This window comes from Chiroxiphia lanceolata, chromosome W, assembly GCF_009829145.1.
Source record: "Chiroxiphia lanceolata isolate bChiLan1 chromosome W, bChiLan1.pri, whole genome shotgun sequence".
Lineage (NCBI taxonomy): Eukaryota > Metazoa > Chordata > Aves > Passeriformes > Pipridae > Chiroxiphia > Chiroxiphia lanceolata.
Window position 1 is genome coordinate 10288834 of NC_045670.1, and position 16694 is coordinate 10305527.

The 16694-nt window shown below is 43.8% G+C and overlaps 1 protein-coding gene across 2 annotated transcripts in view; it reads right to left on the reverse strand.

Annotated features, from left to right (window-relative positions):
- The window catches only part of LOC116780031 (ubiquilin-1-like), a 35596-nt gene that overhangs the window by 10028 nt on the left and 8874 nt on the right, over positions 1–16694 (reverse strand). For both annotated transcript variants that reach the window (XM_032674535.1, XM_032674534.1), the window contains exon 3: positions 536–651. In XM_032674535.1, the coding sequence (XP_032530426.1) occupies positions 536–651 (116 nt within the window). The remainder of the gene's footprint in view (positions 1–535; positions 652–16694) is intronic.

Genomic DNA, 16694 nt, shown 5'->3' on the forward strand with positions numbered 1-16694 from the left:
GAAAGCAAAGAAAGAGGATGAAGAACAAAATGTAGCAACTCTGAAAAAATATATTTTTAAATCAATAGACTTCTGTCTCTATTCCTTATAAAGAAGACCAATAATTCAATCAGACTCAGAACCTGAGAAATACTGGTTTGTAAGATATGAGTAACTTTGTTACTTCTGCTCCAAGTCATGATGTTATGGGTCCAACTTCAGTACTCTCTTCAGGCCAATTCAAATGCACTGTTAAGGAGAAGGAGACTGGAAGGAGTTTAATTACCTATAGTGCCAGAATACAAGATCAGTGGCACCTTATTACTGAAGATGAAACAGCACAAGCCCAAAGTTCTGTACATAAAAATTAAGGAAACAATTTACCTCTGATAACTTACTGATCAAAAACTTATCCCAACCAACACCACAGATTTTTGCAATCAGTAATTTTATAATATTTTTAAGTCCAGTTTACATTAGAATAAAGCTCCAGAGATCCTTAACTGAAACCAAGATACCTAAGATAGCCACCATGTTATCTAACAAATATTCTTACCCAAGGCAAAAGAATTGATATTTGTTGAAGTTGGTGTTGAGGTATTACTGCTCGATATTGATGTGGTAGCAATACTGCCAGTAGTGTGTGTTTGTTGATCTGGATGGTCTTGTGATCTATAAAAAGCAAGATTAAAAAATTACAATTTGAACAAGGTGCAGTAAGTTGACCCCAACCAGTTAAATCCCCACTCAGTTACAACATTATTTTCCCCTCACCCCAGGCAGGATGGGGGAGAGAATCAGAATGGTAAAACTGAGAAAAACTCATGGGTTGAGATAAAAACAGTCTAATAAGCAAAGAAAAAACCCCCAACCAATAAAATGAGAAAAGTGATGCGAAGACAATAACTCACCACCAGTCTCTGAGCAACAGCTACTTCGGAAAAGTTTCCCCTCAGTTTTATTGCTAAGCATGACATTATCTGGTATGCAATATCTTTGGTCAGCTTGATTCAACTGTCCTAGCTGTGTCCCCTTCCCAACACTAGCCTACTCACTGGCCATGATGCTGTACGAGCACTGTTCAGCAATAGTTAAAACATCAGTGTGTTATCAATGCTGTTAGGTCAAGAATCCAAAACACCTCACTATACAGGCTGCTATGAAGAAAGTAAAACTCCATCTGAACCAGATCCAGTACACAAGGTCTGGCATTTAATATAATAATGACATTTAATACAGGAACAGTATCATACTTGAAAATCCTAATTTACATTTTTTATTATTTCTAGAACCCCCATAAACTCTAGATGACTTCCTGACCAAACTCAAACAGAAAGTATACAGAGGTGGAAGCAAGGATGGGCAATCTGGGAGGAATACAAAGATATTGTCAGTCTCTTATATCGAGTTATGAAAGACAAAGCCCAAATGGAATTGAATTTGGCAAGGGATGTCAAAGACAACAAGAAGGGCTTCTATAAGTACATAGGTAACAAAAAGAAGACTAGGGAAAACATGCAACCGCTGCTTAATGAGACATGGGACCTGGTTACATAGAACACCAGGACAGAAAAGGCTGAGGTACTGAATGCTGCCTTTGCCTCAGTCTTTACTAGCAAGACTGGCTTTCAGGAAAACCAGGCCCCTGAGACCAGGGAAAAAGGCTGGAGCAAGGAAAATGTACCTTTGGTGGAAGAGGAACAGATCAGAGAATACTTAAGCAAACTGGACATACATAAAGTCCATGGGCCCTGATGGACCCATGAGGGTCAAAAGAGCCAGCAGATGTGAAACAGGAGGCTAGGCCCAAAAGAGTTAACTAAGAAATTTGGGCCTGCTAACAAGTTACTAACATCCAAAATGATCTGTGCTTGTTCTGTTCTACTTGCTGGACCAAAGCTTAAGAGAATAGTACAAGAACATGTAATAGGTCTAGAGGTAATAAATTAGAAATGCAGTAGGATAAGGTAGACATTTGAATAGAAGAAATAGACCAGGAGTCAGGGCTTTTTCCAAGCTTCAGTGAGCGGGTCAAGAACAATGGAAGAGAAGGAAGGTCAAGTTGAGGAAGATGAGTTTAAGCCCCCAGACCCATGGAGAAAGAGTGGAAGTACCCTCAGGATTGAGGGCCAAGAGAAGCACTGCCCCAAGCCCCGCCTGAGCTCCACCTATACTCCGCCTATTATTAATATGCATAGATAGATGTTGTAATCACTTGAATATGCATTTAATCACATCTGAAGATTGTATAAAAATGCTGATTTTGTGTGAAGCCTTCGAGCAAGTTTGTCCAGCGCGAGTTGGCTTGTTCCCAACGTTGAATAAACAAATACCTTGCTGCTTAAAGATAAAAAAGTCTCTGAGCAGTTTCTCGGACCGATTTTTCGGATTCATTTGGCGACCTGCAGCAGTACACCTTCTCCACCTGGCTGCAGAATCCCTCGGAGGACGGGACCCCCTTGGGCGTCCTCGGGTAAGTCTTTTTACCCAAAGGGGCTCCCTTCTTCGGTGGCTTCTTGCGGGGACTGGACAAGAACACTGCCTGTTGATAAAAGGTATTTGTGTCTGGTTTCTGGTTTTGTTTATTCTGGTTCTGGTTATTCTGGTTCTGGATACCCGTAAGTCGAAGGTGGGACACCGTCTCTCGCAGGGATATGGGAGAGGATGTTCTCCCAGGGGAATATCCCCTCTGGTCTGGTCTGGTTTTGTTTGTATTTGGTCAAATATTGTTATTGTGTACCTGATATATCTTGCTTACCTTGAAACATCCTGGAGCACATAGTTAAAGGTATTATCATGCTAAGAGTTACTATATGAGAGGTAGTGCTGAAGAGTTAACTATAAGCACATCACTTTGGATAAGACCTAGAATTAAGATTTGCCAGTTTTGCAACTGTTAGTTATATGTATGAGTCTTGTGTAACAGATGTAAGGTTTGCCTCCCCAACAGACAAAGTTGGGTCAGAACCAGTGTGCATATTGCAGAAAAGAGGGACACTGGAAGCAAGAATGCCCTGAATTAACAGGTGGAAATACAGGCACAGGAGGGGCTGTTGTTGCTTACAGAATACTGAGTGAAGGGGGGAGCCGGCAGGCCAGTGCCTAGGGGACCTGCTGGTAAAAATTAAGCTAGGGGAAGAAAAAGAAGAATTAGATTTTCTAATTGATACTGGGGCTACATTTTCTGTTTTGAATTAATATCTAAAAGTGATAAATATGTTTAAGTCGTGGGTGCCACTGGCCAATCAGAAAAGCTTTCTTTGAAACCCCTAAAGTTCAAAATTGGAAAACAAATGGGAGTGCATCAGTTTTGGTATTTACCAAATTTATCCAAACTCTTATTGGGCAGAGACCTACTAGAAAATCTGGGAGCTGTAATAGAATGCAAACAAGGTAAAATTGAACTTAAGGTAAAGGAAGAACAATTAATAGCAGCTCTGAGTTTAGCAATGAGCTATGTGGAGCCAAGTCAGGGTAATTCAAATGTCAATCAAATTTTAGATCAGGTATATCCAGGAGTTTGGGTTATTGAAACACCAGGAAAGTCGAAAAGGGCAGCTCCCATTGAAATAGAATTACGGTCAGGAGCAAACCCAGTAATTAGGAAGCAATATGCACTGAGGCTGGAAGATAGAAGAGGAATTGAGTCAATAATAGATAACTTTTTGAAATTAGGGCTTTCGTAGAGTGTGAATCAGATTTCAACACCCCAATTTTACCAGTCAAAAAGCTAAATGAAACACATAGGTTGGTTCAGGATTTAAGAGCAGTAAATAAAACAGCTAAAACATACATGCAGCTGTTGCAAACCTATATACCCTATTAACAATATTAAAAGAAAGTGTAATTTGGTTCACAGTATTAGACTTAAGAGATACCTTTTTCTGCCTTCCCTTAACACAGGAAAGTCAAAGGATATTTACCTTCAAGTGGGAAAATCCCACCATAGGAAGGAAAACTCCGCTCATTTGGACAGTGTTACCTTAAGGGTCCGAAAATATTCCCACAATTTTGGGAATTAATTAGCTAAAGAATTGGAACAATGGCAGTCACCACCGGGAAAGGGTGTACTTTTATAATATGTGAATGATCTATTGATTGTTACTGAAAAACAAGAAGAATGTGTCCAATGGACAATAAACCTTAAACTTTTTGGACTTAAATGGGTATCAAGTCTCTCAACAGAAAGCACAGCCGGTGCAGAAACAAGTGGTGTACCTGGATTATGAAGTATCTGAAGGACAATGATCACTGGGGACAACAAGAAAGGAAACCATCTGTCAGACACCGAAACCACAGATGGTGAGAAACCTCCAAACCTTTCTAGGAATGACAGGTCGGTGTTGTTTATAGATATATCAGTATGGACTAATTGCAAAGCCTTTATATGACCTGCTGAAAATAACTAAGGGCAACCTTATCTGGACCCCCGAAGCAAATGGAGCCTTCAAGCAACTGAGATGAGAACTCATGAGGACTCCGGCGTTGGGATTGCCTGACGTAACGGAGTCCTTTTGTTTGTTCTCGCATGAACGGCAAGGAATGGCTCTGGGGGTCCTGGCTCAGCAACAAGGGCCATACAAAAGAACAGTAGTCTACTTCTCCAAGCAATTGGATGAAGTAAGCAAAGGATGGCCCACCTGCCTAAGGGCAGTAGCAACAATGATCATAAATATAGAAGAAGCCAGGAAATGTACAATGGGACAGAAAATGACTGTGTTAGTGTCCCACACAGTATCTACAGTACTGGAACAGAAAGGAAATCATTGGTTGTCACCCTCCCAGTTTCTGAAATATCGGGTAATCCTGGCTGAATCAGATGACATAACCATTCAGGTGACTAACATTGTTAACCCAGCTTCATTCCTAGAAGGAAGAATCTCGGCTGCACCTGTTGTGCATGACTGCCTGGAAACCATTGAAGCAGTGCACTCCAGCTGCCTGGACCTTAAAGAAGAACCACCCCTGGATGCAGAAGACTGGTTTACTGATGGCAGCAGTTTCATAAGACAAGGTGTGAAGATGGTTGGGTATGCTGCGACCACCACTACTGAGGTAATCAAATCAAATCCTTTGCCTGCAGGAACCTCAGTCCAGAAAGCAGAACTGATGGCTCTCATTCGAGCTTTAGGATTGGCAGAAGGAAAACAAATTAACACCTGGACTGACTCCAAATATGCCTTTGGCATAGTTCACGCTCACGGAGCAATTTGGAAAGAAAGGGGACTTTTAACTCTTCAAGGAAAAGTTGTGAAATATGCTGAAGAAACTCTACAATTACTAGAAGCTGTACAACTCTCCTCTCAGGTGGCAATTATGCACTGCCAAGGACACCTGAAAGGTAACACTATCCTGGAAATAAGAAACAGAAAAGTTGATGCAGAAGCTGAATTAGCTGCTGCAAGAAGTAAAGAGATACCAGTAGCAGCTTTAGTGCTAGAAGAACTAGACACAGATCAACAGGTAGAATATCAAGAAACAGATTATAAGTGGATATATGAAAATGAAGGTAAGGTGTTAGACAATGGGTGAGGTTAACTAAAAACAGGTCAGTTAATACTATTAGAAAAATTAGTGTGGCAATTTGTAAAAGTAAAACATGATAAAACTATTGGGGCTTAGACTCATTGTATTAACATTTAAGGGCCAGAGTAGCAGGACCAAATTTATTACCACAATAGAGCAAGTCACATCCCAATGTGAACTTTGTCTGAAATACTGGAACAAAAAATACACCAAGGGGCATTTCCCAGGTGAAATTTGGCAAATTAATTTCTCTGAGCTCCCAAGAAAAGAGGGGGGAGTTCTGTTATCTCTTAATTTTGACTGACACATTTTCTGGATGGTCTGAAGTTTTCCCATGTAGAAAAATGAATCAAAAGGAGTGGTTAAAGTCTTGTTGAACGAGATTATACCACAGTTTGGAATGCCTAAGAGCATCTCTTTAGATAGAGGTTCACACTTTTGTGCACGAATTGTACAAGCAATAAGTAAAGCACTAAAAATCAATTGGCAACTGTATATGCCCTACAGACTCCAAGTAAGTGGGCAAGTAGAAAAAAAATGAATCATTAAACAACAAATTGCTAAAATATGTCAAGAAACAAATTTTCATTGGTATCGAGCTTTACCTATTGCTTTAATCAGGCTGAGTCAAGCCAAGATCAAAAGAGAAACTGAGTCCATTTGAAATTCTATTCGCAGACCCTACATGATTCAAACTGTGAATAGTGAAGCTGTAGATCAAATCAGTAATCAGTATGTGTATGATCATGTTATGGTTGTAGGAAAACAATTGCAGAAAAATGCTACAGTGGTGTTAGAACACCAACTCAAGCAGCCTGATTGTAAGTTACATCCATTCAACCCTGGTGATTGGGTATATGTTAAGAATCTTTCAGGAGATCCACTACGGGAGAAGTGGGATGGACCCTACCAGGTGTTGATGACCACCTTCACAGCGATCTGGGTGAAAGAGAAACCCATGTGGATCCACTACTCTCGAGTCAAGAGAGTTCCAGGGGAAGCATGGACCTCGGGAGAGGAATCATCTGCTCTCAAGCCTTCTCAATGCTGATCTTTGGACTGATAAGTACATTGGTGTTAAATCAAACTCTTGCCCAAAAATCATTATGGTCTCAGGCCTATAATGGGAGTTCTGGTCTACGATTTGCTATAAATACAGATATTCTGAATTCATCTGAACTGAACCAATACAATCCATCTGTCATAGTCCTCCAAGGAACAAGGGTACTGAATAATTGGTAAAATCCTGGTACCCCATACAATGCAAGTGTTTTAATAGGCACAGATTAGATGACCACCCAAAACTGACGTTACTGTGAAAAGTAATTAGTGGCTGATCAATGTTGGCACACCTTCACTCTAGATAAATCAGTTTCTGTGATGTGTCAGTGGACATTTAGGAAAGGAAATATAACCAGGAGATTTCTGACTACTAAACCTCCTACCACCACCACCTCACAACTCCTTCTCCGACCAGTGGTAATGTCCACAATTTGACTTTTGCTGGACCTTACATAATTAGACACTCAAATGAAGAGAAGCTGTTGTTAGATCCCACGTATTCACTGAAGAGGGTTTGAATAAACCTTCAAGTAAACTTATCAAGCATACAAAAAGATTGTCAGCCCTATATTCAGCAAAGCCTTAAAGGCTGGCATGCATGGATGATGGCCAGATCCCCTCGTACCAGAATTCAAAGAGATGTAACTGGATGGTTTGGCACAGGATTAGGTGTATTAAACACCATAGATCAAGAAGTATTAGTGAATAAACTAAGTGCTGTCACATCTGATCTAGGAAAACTCAAAATCCCTTTAAGATCATCTTTGCTCACTTTGGCAGAAACACAATCATTGGCAGTTAAATTGTTAACATTAGTAGCTAACCACACTGCAAAGGATTTCACCAAGATTATTGACTATGCTGGTGTCATCCATAAAAGATTTGCACTTGCAATACAATGTCTCCAAACTCAACAGTGGGTACAATCTGTAGCTGCAGGAATATTAAGGGAAGGAACCTCAGGAATATTACCACAAGAAGTAAGAGAAATAATAACTAGAAACAGTTCTACTACACAATTTGAGGGAAATTACCAAGCGTGGTGGCAGTTAGTGAATTTGACTCACAATCCTCAATATGAACAAACTGAAGTTTATGTACTCACTATCAGTGCAGCTAAAGAAAAGACCACCTTTCCCATCCTGACATTAGGAGCCATACACCAAAACATAATTGTCAGACCCATAGACCATAATGTTTGGGCAAGTTACGATCACACTAAGAAAAAGTGACAGTCAGTCAGTCAGTCCTGAGGCATCTATTCCTAAAGGACAATTAGGATATATCTGTGAAAATGCTGTAGTAGAAAATGAAGATTTATGCTTAGATACTGAAGATAGTGTGTGTACATTTGAAATGCTTCCCCATGCTAAAACCCAATCACAAGTCTACTACGTAGGAAATGGATATGCATGTGTTAGAATCTTTTGTGTTAATTTTACCATAGATACTTGTCATGAAGTAGTGAGTTGTACTAATTTTTTTGTTTTACTAAAATAATAGGTTGTGACTTTGATTATATCATTCTAGTGACTACTAGACAACTGATTGAAGCTGATTATACCATGTATCATGACGTGCCGAAATTGCAGATAGGAATGAACATTAATCTTCTAAAGCAATGCTTAAACATCCTGATATAGAAAAACTGGTCCAGGAAGTAAACAGAACGACTAAACAAATGCTCTGGCAAGTAGAACATGACACTGAAAATATAACAACTGTTTTAACCAAAGTGGAAAAAGTGGGAGAGCACCACTGGTGGGACATCTTTACAGGATACTCCCCTACAGCATCGCAAGTGTTTCACTATTTAATACATCCAATATTGGTTTTAGGAGTTGGCATGATTCTACTATTGGTCTTAATTGTTTGACTATGGTACAAATCAAGTACCATGGTCAGAAGGATGCAGATAATGTGGGCTGTGATGAATACCTATCAAAACCCATTGGAACTTGACGAAGGAATTCATAAGTTATAAGTAAAAGGGGGGAATGAAACAGGAGGCTAGGCCCAAAAGAGTTAACTAAGAAATTTGGGCCTGCTAACAAGTTACTAACATCCAAAATGATCTGTGCTTGTTCTGTTCTACTTGCTGGACCAAAGCTTAAGAGAATAGTACAAGAACATGTAATAGGTCTAGAGGTAATAAATTAGAAATGCAGTAGGATAAGGTAGACATTTGAATAGAAGAAATAGGCCAGGAGCCAGGGCTTTTTCCAAGCTTCAGTGAGCGGGTCAAGAACAATGGAAAAGGAAGGTCAAGCTGAGGAAGATGAGTTTAAGCCCCCAGACCCATGGAGAAAGAGTGGAAGTACCCTCAGGATTGAGGGCCAAGAGAAGCACTGCCCCAAGCCCCGCCTGAGCTCCACCTATACTCCGCCTATTATTAATATGCATAGATAGATGTTGTAATCACTTGAATATGCATTTAATCACATCTGAAGATTGTATAAAAATGCTGATTTTGTGTGAAGCCTTCGAGCAAGTTTGTCCAGCGCGAGCTGGCTTGCTCCCAACGTTGAATAAACAAATACCTTGCTTAAAGATAAAAAAGTCTCTGAGCAGTTTCTCGGACCGATTTTTCAGATTCAGATGTCATTGTGAGGCCACTCTTGATAATCGTTGATCGATTATGGTTACTGGGAGAAGTGTCCGAAGACTGGACGAAAGCAAATACCACTCCTATCTTCAAGAAGGGCAAGGAGGAGGACCCAGAAAACTACTGGTCAGCCAGCCTCACCTCGATGTCCAGGAAGGTGATGAAGCAGCTAATTCTGGAAACCATTTCCAGACAAATGAAGGCCAAGAAAGCCATCAGGAGTAGTCAGCATGAATTCACCAAAGGGAAGTCACGCTTGACCAACTTGATAACCTTCTGTAATGAAATGACTGGCCCTGTAGATGAGGGGAAAGCAGTGGACTTCTAGTTGGACTTCATGAAGACTTTCAACAGTGTCTCCCTTAGCATCCTCATAGAGAAGCTGAAGAAATAGGAGCAGGATGAGAAGAATGGAAAACTGGCTGAGTGACCAGATCCAGAGGGTGGTGATCAGTGGAACAAAGTCTAGTTGAAGGTCAGTGACTAGCAGCGGACCCCAGTGGTCCTGTTTAAGATCTTCATTAATTATCTGGATGATGGGGCAGAGTATACCCTCAACAAGCTTGTAGATGACTCAGAACTGGGAGAAGTAGCTGATATGCCATAGGGTCATGTTGCCATCTGGAGAGAACTTGATAGGCTGCAGAAATGGGCTGACAGGAACCTCATGAAATTGAACAAGTGGAACTGGTGCAAAGTCCTGCACCTGGAAAGGAACAACCCCTAGGCACCAATATAGGATGAGGACCACCCAGCTGGAAAGCACCTTGGTAGAAAAGGCCCTAGGTCTCGGTGAACACCAGGGTGAACATGAGCCAGCACTGTGCCCTGATCAAAACCAGCAACTTCTCGTCCTGTACTGGGGCCTGGCCTGTGCCTATTGAGCCACAGTTCAGTACTCTCAGAGGATTGTAGTGGAGGGAAGGACCCAAACTGCTCTGGAGGACACTATGGCTGAGATAGGGACTCAAACCACAACAAATATAGTATTTGCCCCAGTAGTGAAAAGGAAAAAATGGATAAGGCAAGTTACAGGTGCATATTGATTATAAGGAGAAGGAGAAAAACGAGGGGAGTGAGCAGATCAAGAAGCTGGTCCATCAACAAAGAAATCAAAAGGAGTGAGACAAATCTAACAGGAAACCAAAGTTAGCCAGTCCTTGACCTCATCAGAACTTCAATACATGCGGAAAGATTACAGCTGCCAGGCCGGTGAACGGAGTCCTACCTGGTTGCTTCAATGCTGGGATAACAGATCTGATAGTCAGCAACTAGAAGGTCATGAAGCCCAACAGCTTGGATCCCTTGCTAGAGAGAGGAATTGGAAAAGAAAGAACAATTTGCAGTCTTTGGAGACAGCTCCTCTCAGGCATGAGGGCAAGGTATCTGTTCAAGGAAGATCTAATGAACTCCCCAGGAAAGTGGGCCACTGCAGATGAAGTTATCCAGTACTTGAGAGAATTAGCAGTGCTGGAAATCATCTATAGTAACCTAAGAAGTGATAACACCCCTAAAGATCCAGAGTATGTTCCTTGCACGATGGTCATGTGGAGGAAGGTGGTTCAAAGTGCCCCTGCATCATATTCCAATAGCCTGGTAGCATTATATTACCCAAAGATGGATGCACCAACTGTAGAGGTGACATCCTCCTGGTTCCAAAACTTAGAAGAAACTCTAGACACTTCCTCTTTCCCACGGGCCAGCACCTCAGCTCTCAGGAACAGCCCAAGAGATCGGTCGTCTCCCGCCCCAGTCAGGGGGAAAGGAACCCCCAAGTGCAGGCCACGTGGTGAACTCTGGTTCTTTCTGCATGACCAGGGGGAAGACATGAAGAAGTGGGATGCTGAACCCACCTCTAAGTTGGAAGTACAAGTATGTGAATTAAGAGGGAAGAGAACTGTTAAGAAGGGGTCACCCAGGAAAGCTGTCCATGTAGTTGCTGCAGAAACCCAGGAAAGCAATCAGTGACCTCTCAGACGTAAAAGGACTGAAATCAACTCCTTTGATCCTGGTGAGGGGACCTCTGGTCTGGCATCACAAAGGTCAGACAGTGAATACTCTGACCAGGAACAGGAATAGAGAGTCCCTGCCTTTGACCAAGAGAAAGAAAGGGATGACCAGGCATACTAGACTGTGTGGATTCGATGGTCTGGCACATCAGATCCACAGAGGTATAGAACTTTGGTGGATACTGGTGCTCAGTGTACACTGATGCCATAAAGGTACAGAAGTGCGGAACCCATCTGGATCTCTGGAGTGACAGGGGGATGCCAGGAGTTGTCTTTATTAGTGGTTGAAGTTTAACAGGGGCCAAGTGGGAAAAGCACCCCATTGTGACTGGTCGAGAGGCCCCTTGTATCCTTGGCATTGATTACCTCAGGAGGGGAGACTTCAAAGATCCAAAGGGGTATCGATGGGCTTTTGGTGTAGCTACTGTGGCTACAGAGAAGATCAGTTATCTACCCTGCCTGGCCTCTCAGAAGATCCCTTCATTGTGGAATTGATGCAAGTTGAAGACCAACGAGTGCCAATTGCCACCAGAACAGTACACCGACAGCAATATTGCACCAAGACTCCATAAACTCCCATCCATGAGCTAATTCATTGACTGGAGAGGCAAGGAGCAGGACCCGCTCACCCTTTAACAGCCCCATATGGCCAGTGCAAAAGTCTAATGGAGAATGAAGGCTGACAGTGGACTACTGTGGCCTGAATGAAGTCATGCCACCTCTGAGTGCTGCTGTGCTGGACATGTTGGAACTTCAATTTGAGTTGGACTCAAAAGCAGCCAAGTGGTGCCACAATTGACATCATTAATGTGTTTTTCTCCATTCCTCTAGCAACAGAGTGCAGGTTACAGTTTGCCTTCACTTGGAGGGGTGTCCAGTATACCTGGAATCGACTGTCCCAGGGGTGGAAGCACAGCCCAACCATCTGCCATGGACTGATCCAGACTGCACTGGAACAGGGGGAAGCTCCAGAACACCTGTACTATATTGATAATATCATTGTGTGTGGCAAGACAGCAGAAGTTTTTGAGAAAGGGAGGAAAATAATCCAAATTCTTCTGAAAACTGGTTTTACCATAAAACAAAGTAAGGTAAAGGGACCTGCATGGGAGATCTAGTTCTTGGGAATAAAATGGCAGGATGGATGTCATCATGTGCCCATGGATGTGGTGAACAAAATAGCAACTATGTCTCCACCTCTGGCAGAGAACATCAGGCGAAACCCAAGGTCAGCCATTAGGGTTTTAGGGTCGGGGTCATCGAGGATCGGAAGCCCACTGCATGCCAACTGAAAAGGAGATATTAGCAGCCTATGAGGGGGTTTGAGCCGCCTCAGAAGTTGTTGAGACAGAAGCATGTCTCCTCTTGGCACCGCAATTGCCTGTGCTGCACTGGATGTTCAAAGGAAACATCCCCTTGACACATCACGCAACCAGTGCTACATGGAGTAAGTGGGTAGCTTTGATTACACAATGAGCCTGAATGGGAAAACCCAATTTCCTGGGAATCCTGGAAGAGATTATGGACTGGCCAGAAAGCAGAGATTTTGGAGCGTGGTCTGAAGAGGCGACTCATGCCCAAGAAGCACCATCATATAACTAGTTACCAGAAAATGAAAGAAACTATGCTCTGTTTACTGATGGATCTTGCCGTGTGGTAGGAAACCATCTGAGGTGGAAAGCTGCTGTGTGGAGTCCTACATAATGGGTCGTTGAGGCTGCTGAAGAAGAGGGTGAGTCAAGCCAATTAGCAGAATTGAAAGCCATCCAGCTAGCCCTAAAGATTGCTGAATGAGAAAGGTGGTCTGTACTGTATCTCTACACTGACTCGCGGATGGTGGTTAATGCCCTGTGGGGGTGGTTACAGCAATAGAAGAAGACCAATTGGCAATGCAGGGGTAAACCCATCTGGGCTGTTGCATTGTGGAAGGACATCGTTGCATGGGTGGAAAACATGACTCTGAAAGTGCGTCACATTGATGCTCACATGCCCAAAGGTCGTGCCACTGAAGAACATCAGAACAATGAGCAGGTGGATAAGGCTGCCAAGATTGGAATAGCTCAGATAGACTGTGAGCAGAAGAGTGAGTTATTTATAGCCCAATGGGCTGTCATGGTTTGAGATAGCCCCAAAATCCAATTCCCTAGCTCCATCCCCCTCCCACATCTCAACCCAATGTGAGATGGGTTTTTCCAGACAAAACACAACCAGACTCAGAATGGGGGAAAGGGAATATATTACAATGACTGTACAAATAAATACTATAACACATTATACACACGATCACAACTATCTCTACCATGACATATAGTATTTACAATGGATCAGATCTCTTCTCCCCTCCAAATAAAAGTCCAAGAGGGAAAGAAGGACAGATCCCCTCCAGTCACTAAGCAGCAGCATCTTCTAAGGCAGCAGGTTCTCCTCATCTCATGCATGCAGCTGATAGCTGGATCTCTGCCAGCACTCACGAGGGAGGTATCCAAGCTCCCTCGGCCCCTTGACGCAGGCAAAGGGGTCTTCCGTGGGCTTCGTAACCCCAGACAAGGTCGTTTCACCACATCATATCACGAAGACGCAGGGGGTCTTCGTGACGGTCTGGTATCTCCAGGAGATTCAAACTCCTTGCAGGGCCTCTGTGCCCTGTCTCAGGCTGCGAGCTTCTTTGTAGCTTGCAGCAAGGGAGGGCCCCCAAGGCCAACCTCCCACACCGTCCTGGTTCAGCTCTCAGGACGACCGAACTTCTCAGCTCCTCTCTCTCTCCGCTGCTGCATGTACTTCAAGGCTCCTCTCAAATAGGAGTCCATCTATTCCTCCTTCTCGGAGGTCTCAAAGGAGTTTTGGGGGGTCTGGTATCAGTTCTTACCCCCAAGAACTCTGTAGAACTCAGCTGCTGGTTTCTGCTGCTTCTCCGGTTCAGTTCTTATCTGTCCTGGCTCTTAGCCAGAGTCTCCGGACGCTGCGTCTGCTGCTGCTGTCTCTGCTCACATTGAGGAATCATTCCCCAGTTCATAGCTACAGATACATAGTCCAGCTTAACACTGTTCCACGTCCCTGTAGCCCCCAACCGGGGTTGGGGGGGGGGCCCAGAGGCCCCGAGGGGCTCAGAGCCCCTTCCACGTGGCTCTACAACATAGCTACCTCTTCCAACAACCAAAACTACAACTCTTCTCTTCCGGTCTGGTTGTGATATGTTTACATTTTTGCAGGAGCGCCTATTGGGCAGAATTTCAAAACTTCCAGGGGTTTCCACCCCTTGGGGGCTACCACTTTCTTAGCCTCTGGGGGAAAACAAAATCCAAACCACTACATGGGCCCATGAAACATCAGGACATCTAGGAAGACATGCGACGTACAGATGGGCTCGTGATCGAGAGGGCTGGACCTGACCATGGAGGCCATCACACAGGTTATTCAGGAATGTGAAACACTGGGGCAATCAAGCGAGCCATGTGAGTAAAATCTCCCTGAAATAGAGGGCAGTGTCTGGGTTTCCAATATGGTGAGGCCTGGCATATTGACTACATTGGACCACTGCCAAGAGCACGCCAGGGCAAGAGCTACATGCTCACCATGGCGATGGCAACAACTGGTTGGCTGGAAACATATCCTGTAAACCAGGTCACTGCTTGAAACACCATCTTAGGCCTCGAGGTACATTCTGTGGCAACATGGGACCCCAGAGAGAATTGAATCAGATAATGGGACTCACTTTCAGAATAATCTTATAAGTTCTTGGGCAAAGAAACACAGCATCAAGTGGATCTATCATATCCCTTATCACCCACAAGCCTCTGGGAAGATTGAGAGGTATAATGGACTGTTGAAGACTATGTTAAGAGCATTAGGTAATGGGACATGGAAGCATTGGGAGGCAAATTTAGCTGAAGTCACTTGGTTGGTCAACACTAGGGGATCTGCCAACCACCCTGGTCCTGCCCAAACAAAACCCCTATACACTGTGGGAGGGGATAAGGTTCCTGTACTACACGTAAGGAAGTAGTTGGGGAAGTTGGTGTGGGTTTCTCCTCCCATGAGAAAAGGCAAACCCATCCGTGGGATTGTCTTTGCTCAGGGGCCAGGGTGTACCTGATGGGTAATGCGGGAGGATGGGGAGACCTGGTGTGTGCCTCAAGGAGATTTAACCTTGTGGGAAAAATAATCTGTGTTTTAAGTCATATGTTGCAGGAAGTAAAGTAGCAGGACAGCGAAGAACAAATTTTGCGAGGAGGAAGGAGAGTGCAACAATGACCCGAGCTGGGTTGGTGTCAGTGCCCAACGACCAATTGTGTTGCTTCTCCCGTCCTGAGTACCCCTCCTGATGGAATGGAGCCCAAGATCTGGAGGGGTGAAAGAAGGTCATAAAATGGGAAAAAATAATATCTATCTGTGAAACCATGGGAGATAATCAGAAGATATATAGATTATGTGGGATCTGAGTATGACGCAAATGGTATGGAATAAGGGGTGGAGATTGTATTGGATCTGGCTGAGATGGAGTTCATTTCCTCATAGCAGCCCTCACAGTGCTGTGCTGTGCATTGATAGCTAGATGGGTGTTGATAATACACCAGTGTTTTGGTTACTGCTGAGCACAGCACCAGTACTGTAACATTCCTTCCTCAATCAAGGTCAAGATTCTGGGAGGGGACACAACCAGGCCAGCTGACTCCAACTAACTAAACGGATATTCCATACCATATAACATCAGCTCAGGTATAAAAGCTAAGGAAAGGAGCAGGAAGGGGGCTATTTGTTGTTTCCAATGGCTGCCTGCTAAAAAACCAGTACATGTGCTGAAGCCCTTCTTCTCGGGAAGTGGCCAGACATCGCTGCTGATGGGAAGTAGAATATTAATCCTGTTATTTTTTCCTTCGCTTTTGCGCATGCAAGCTTTTGTTTTGCTTTTGCTCTAGTAAACTGCCTTATCCCAACCCACGAATTGTTTTCCAGCTTATTCTCTCTCCCCTTTATGGCTGGGAAGGGGAGTGATAGAGGACTGGGTGGGCACCTGGCGTCCAGCCAAGGTCAACCCACCAAGGCTGCAAAGAAGGCAAATGGTATCCTGGGTTGCATTATAGGAGTGTTGTCAGCAGGTAGAGGGAGGTGATCCTTCCCCTCTGCTCAGCACTGGTGAGGCCACACCTGGAGTCCTGTGACTAGTTCTTGGCTACCCAGTACAAGCAAGACATGGACATACTGAAGGGAGTCCAACAAGGAGCCACAAAAATGACGAAAGGACTGGAACATCCCTTCTACAAGAAAAGGCTGAGAGAGCTGGGACTGTTTAGACTGGAGAGGAGAAGGCTCAGGGGAGATCTCATCAATGTATGTAAATACCTGAAGAGAGGGTGCAAAGAGATGGAGCCAGGCTCTTGTCAGTGGTGCCCAGTGACAGGACCAGAGGCAACTGGCACAAATTGAAACATAGGAGGTTCTTTTCTGATCAGAATGAAAGACTTTTTTTTTCTATTGTGAGGGCGACTGAGCACTGGAATAGGTTGCCCAGGGAG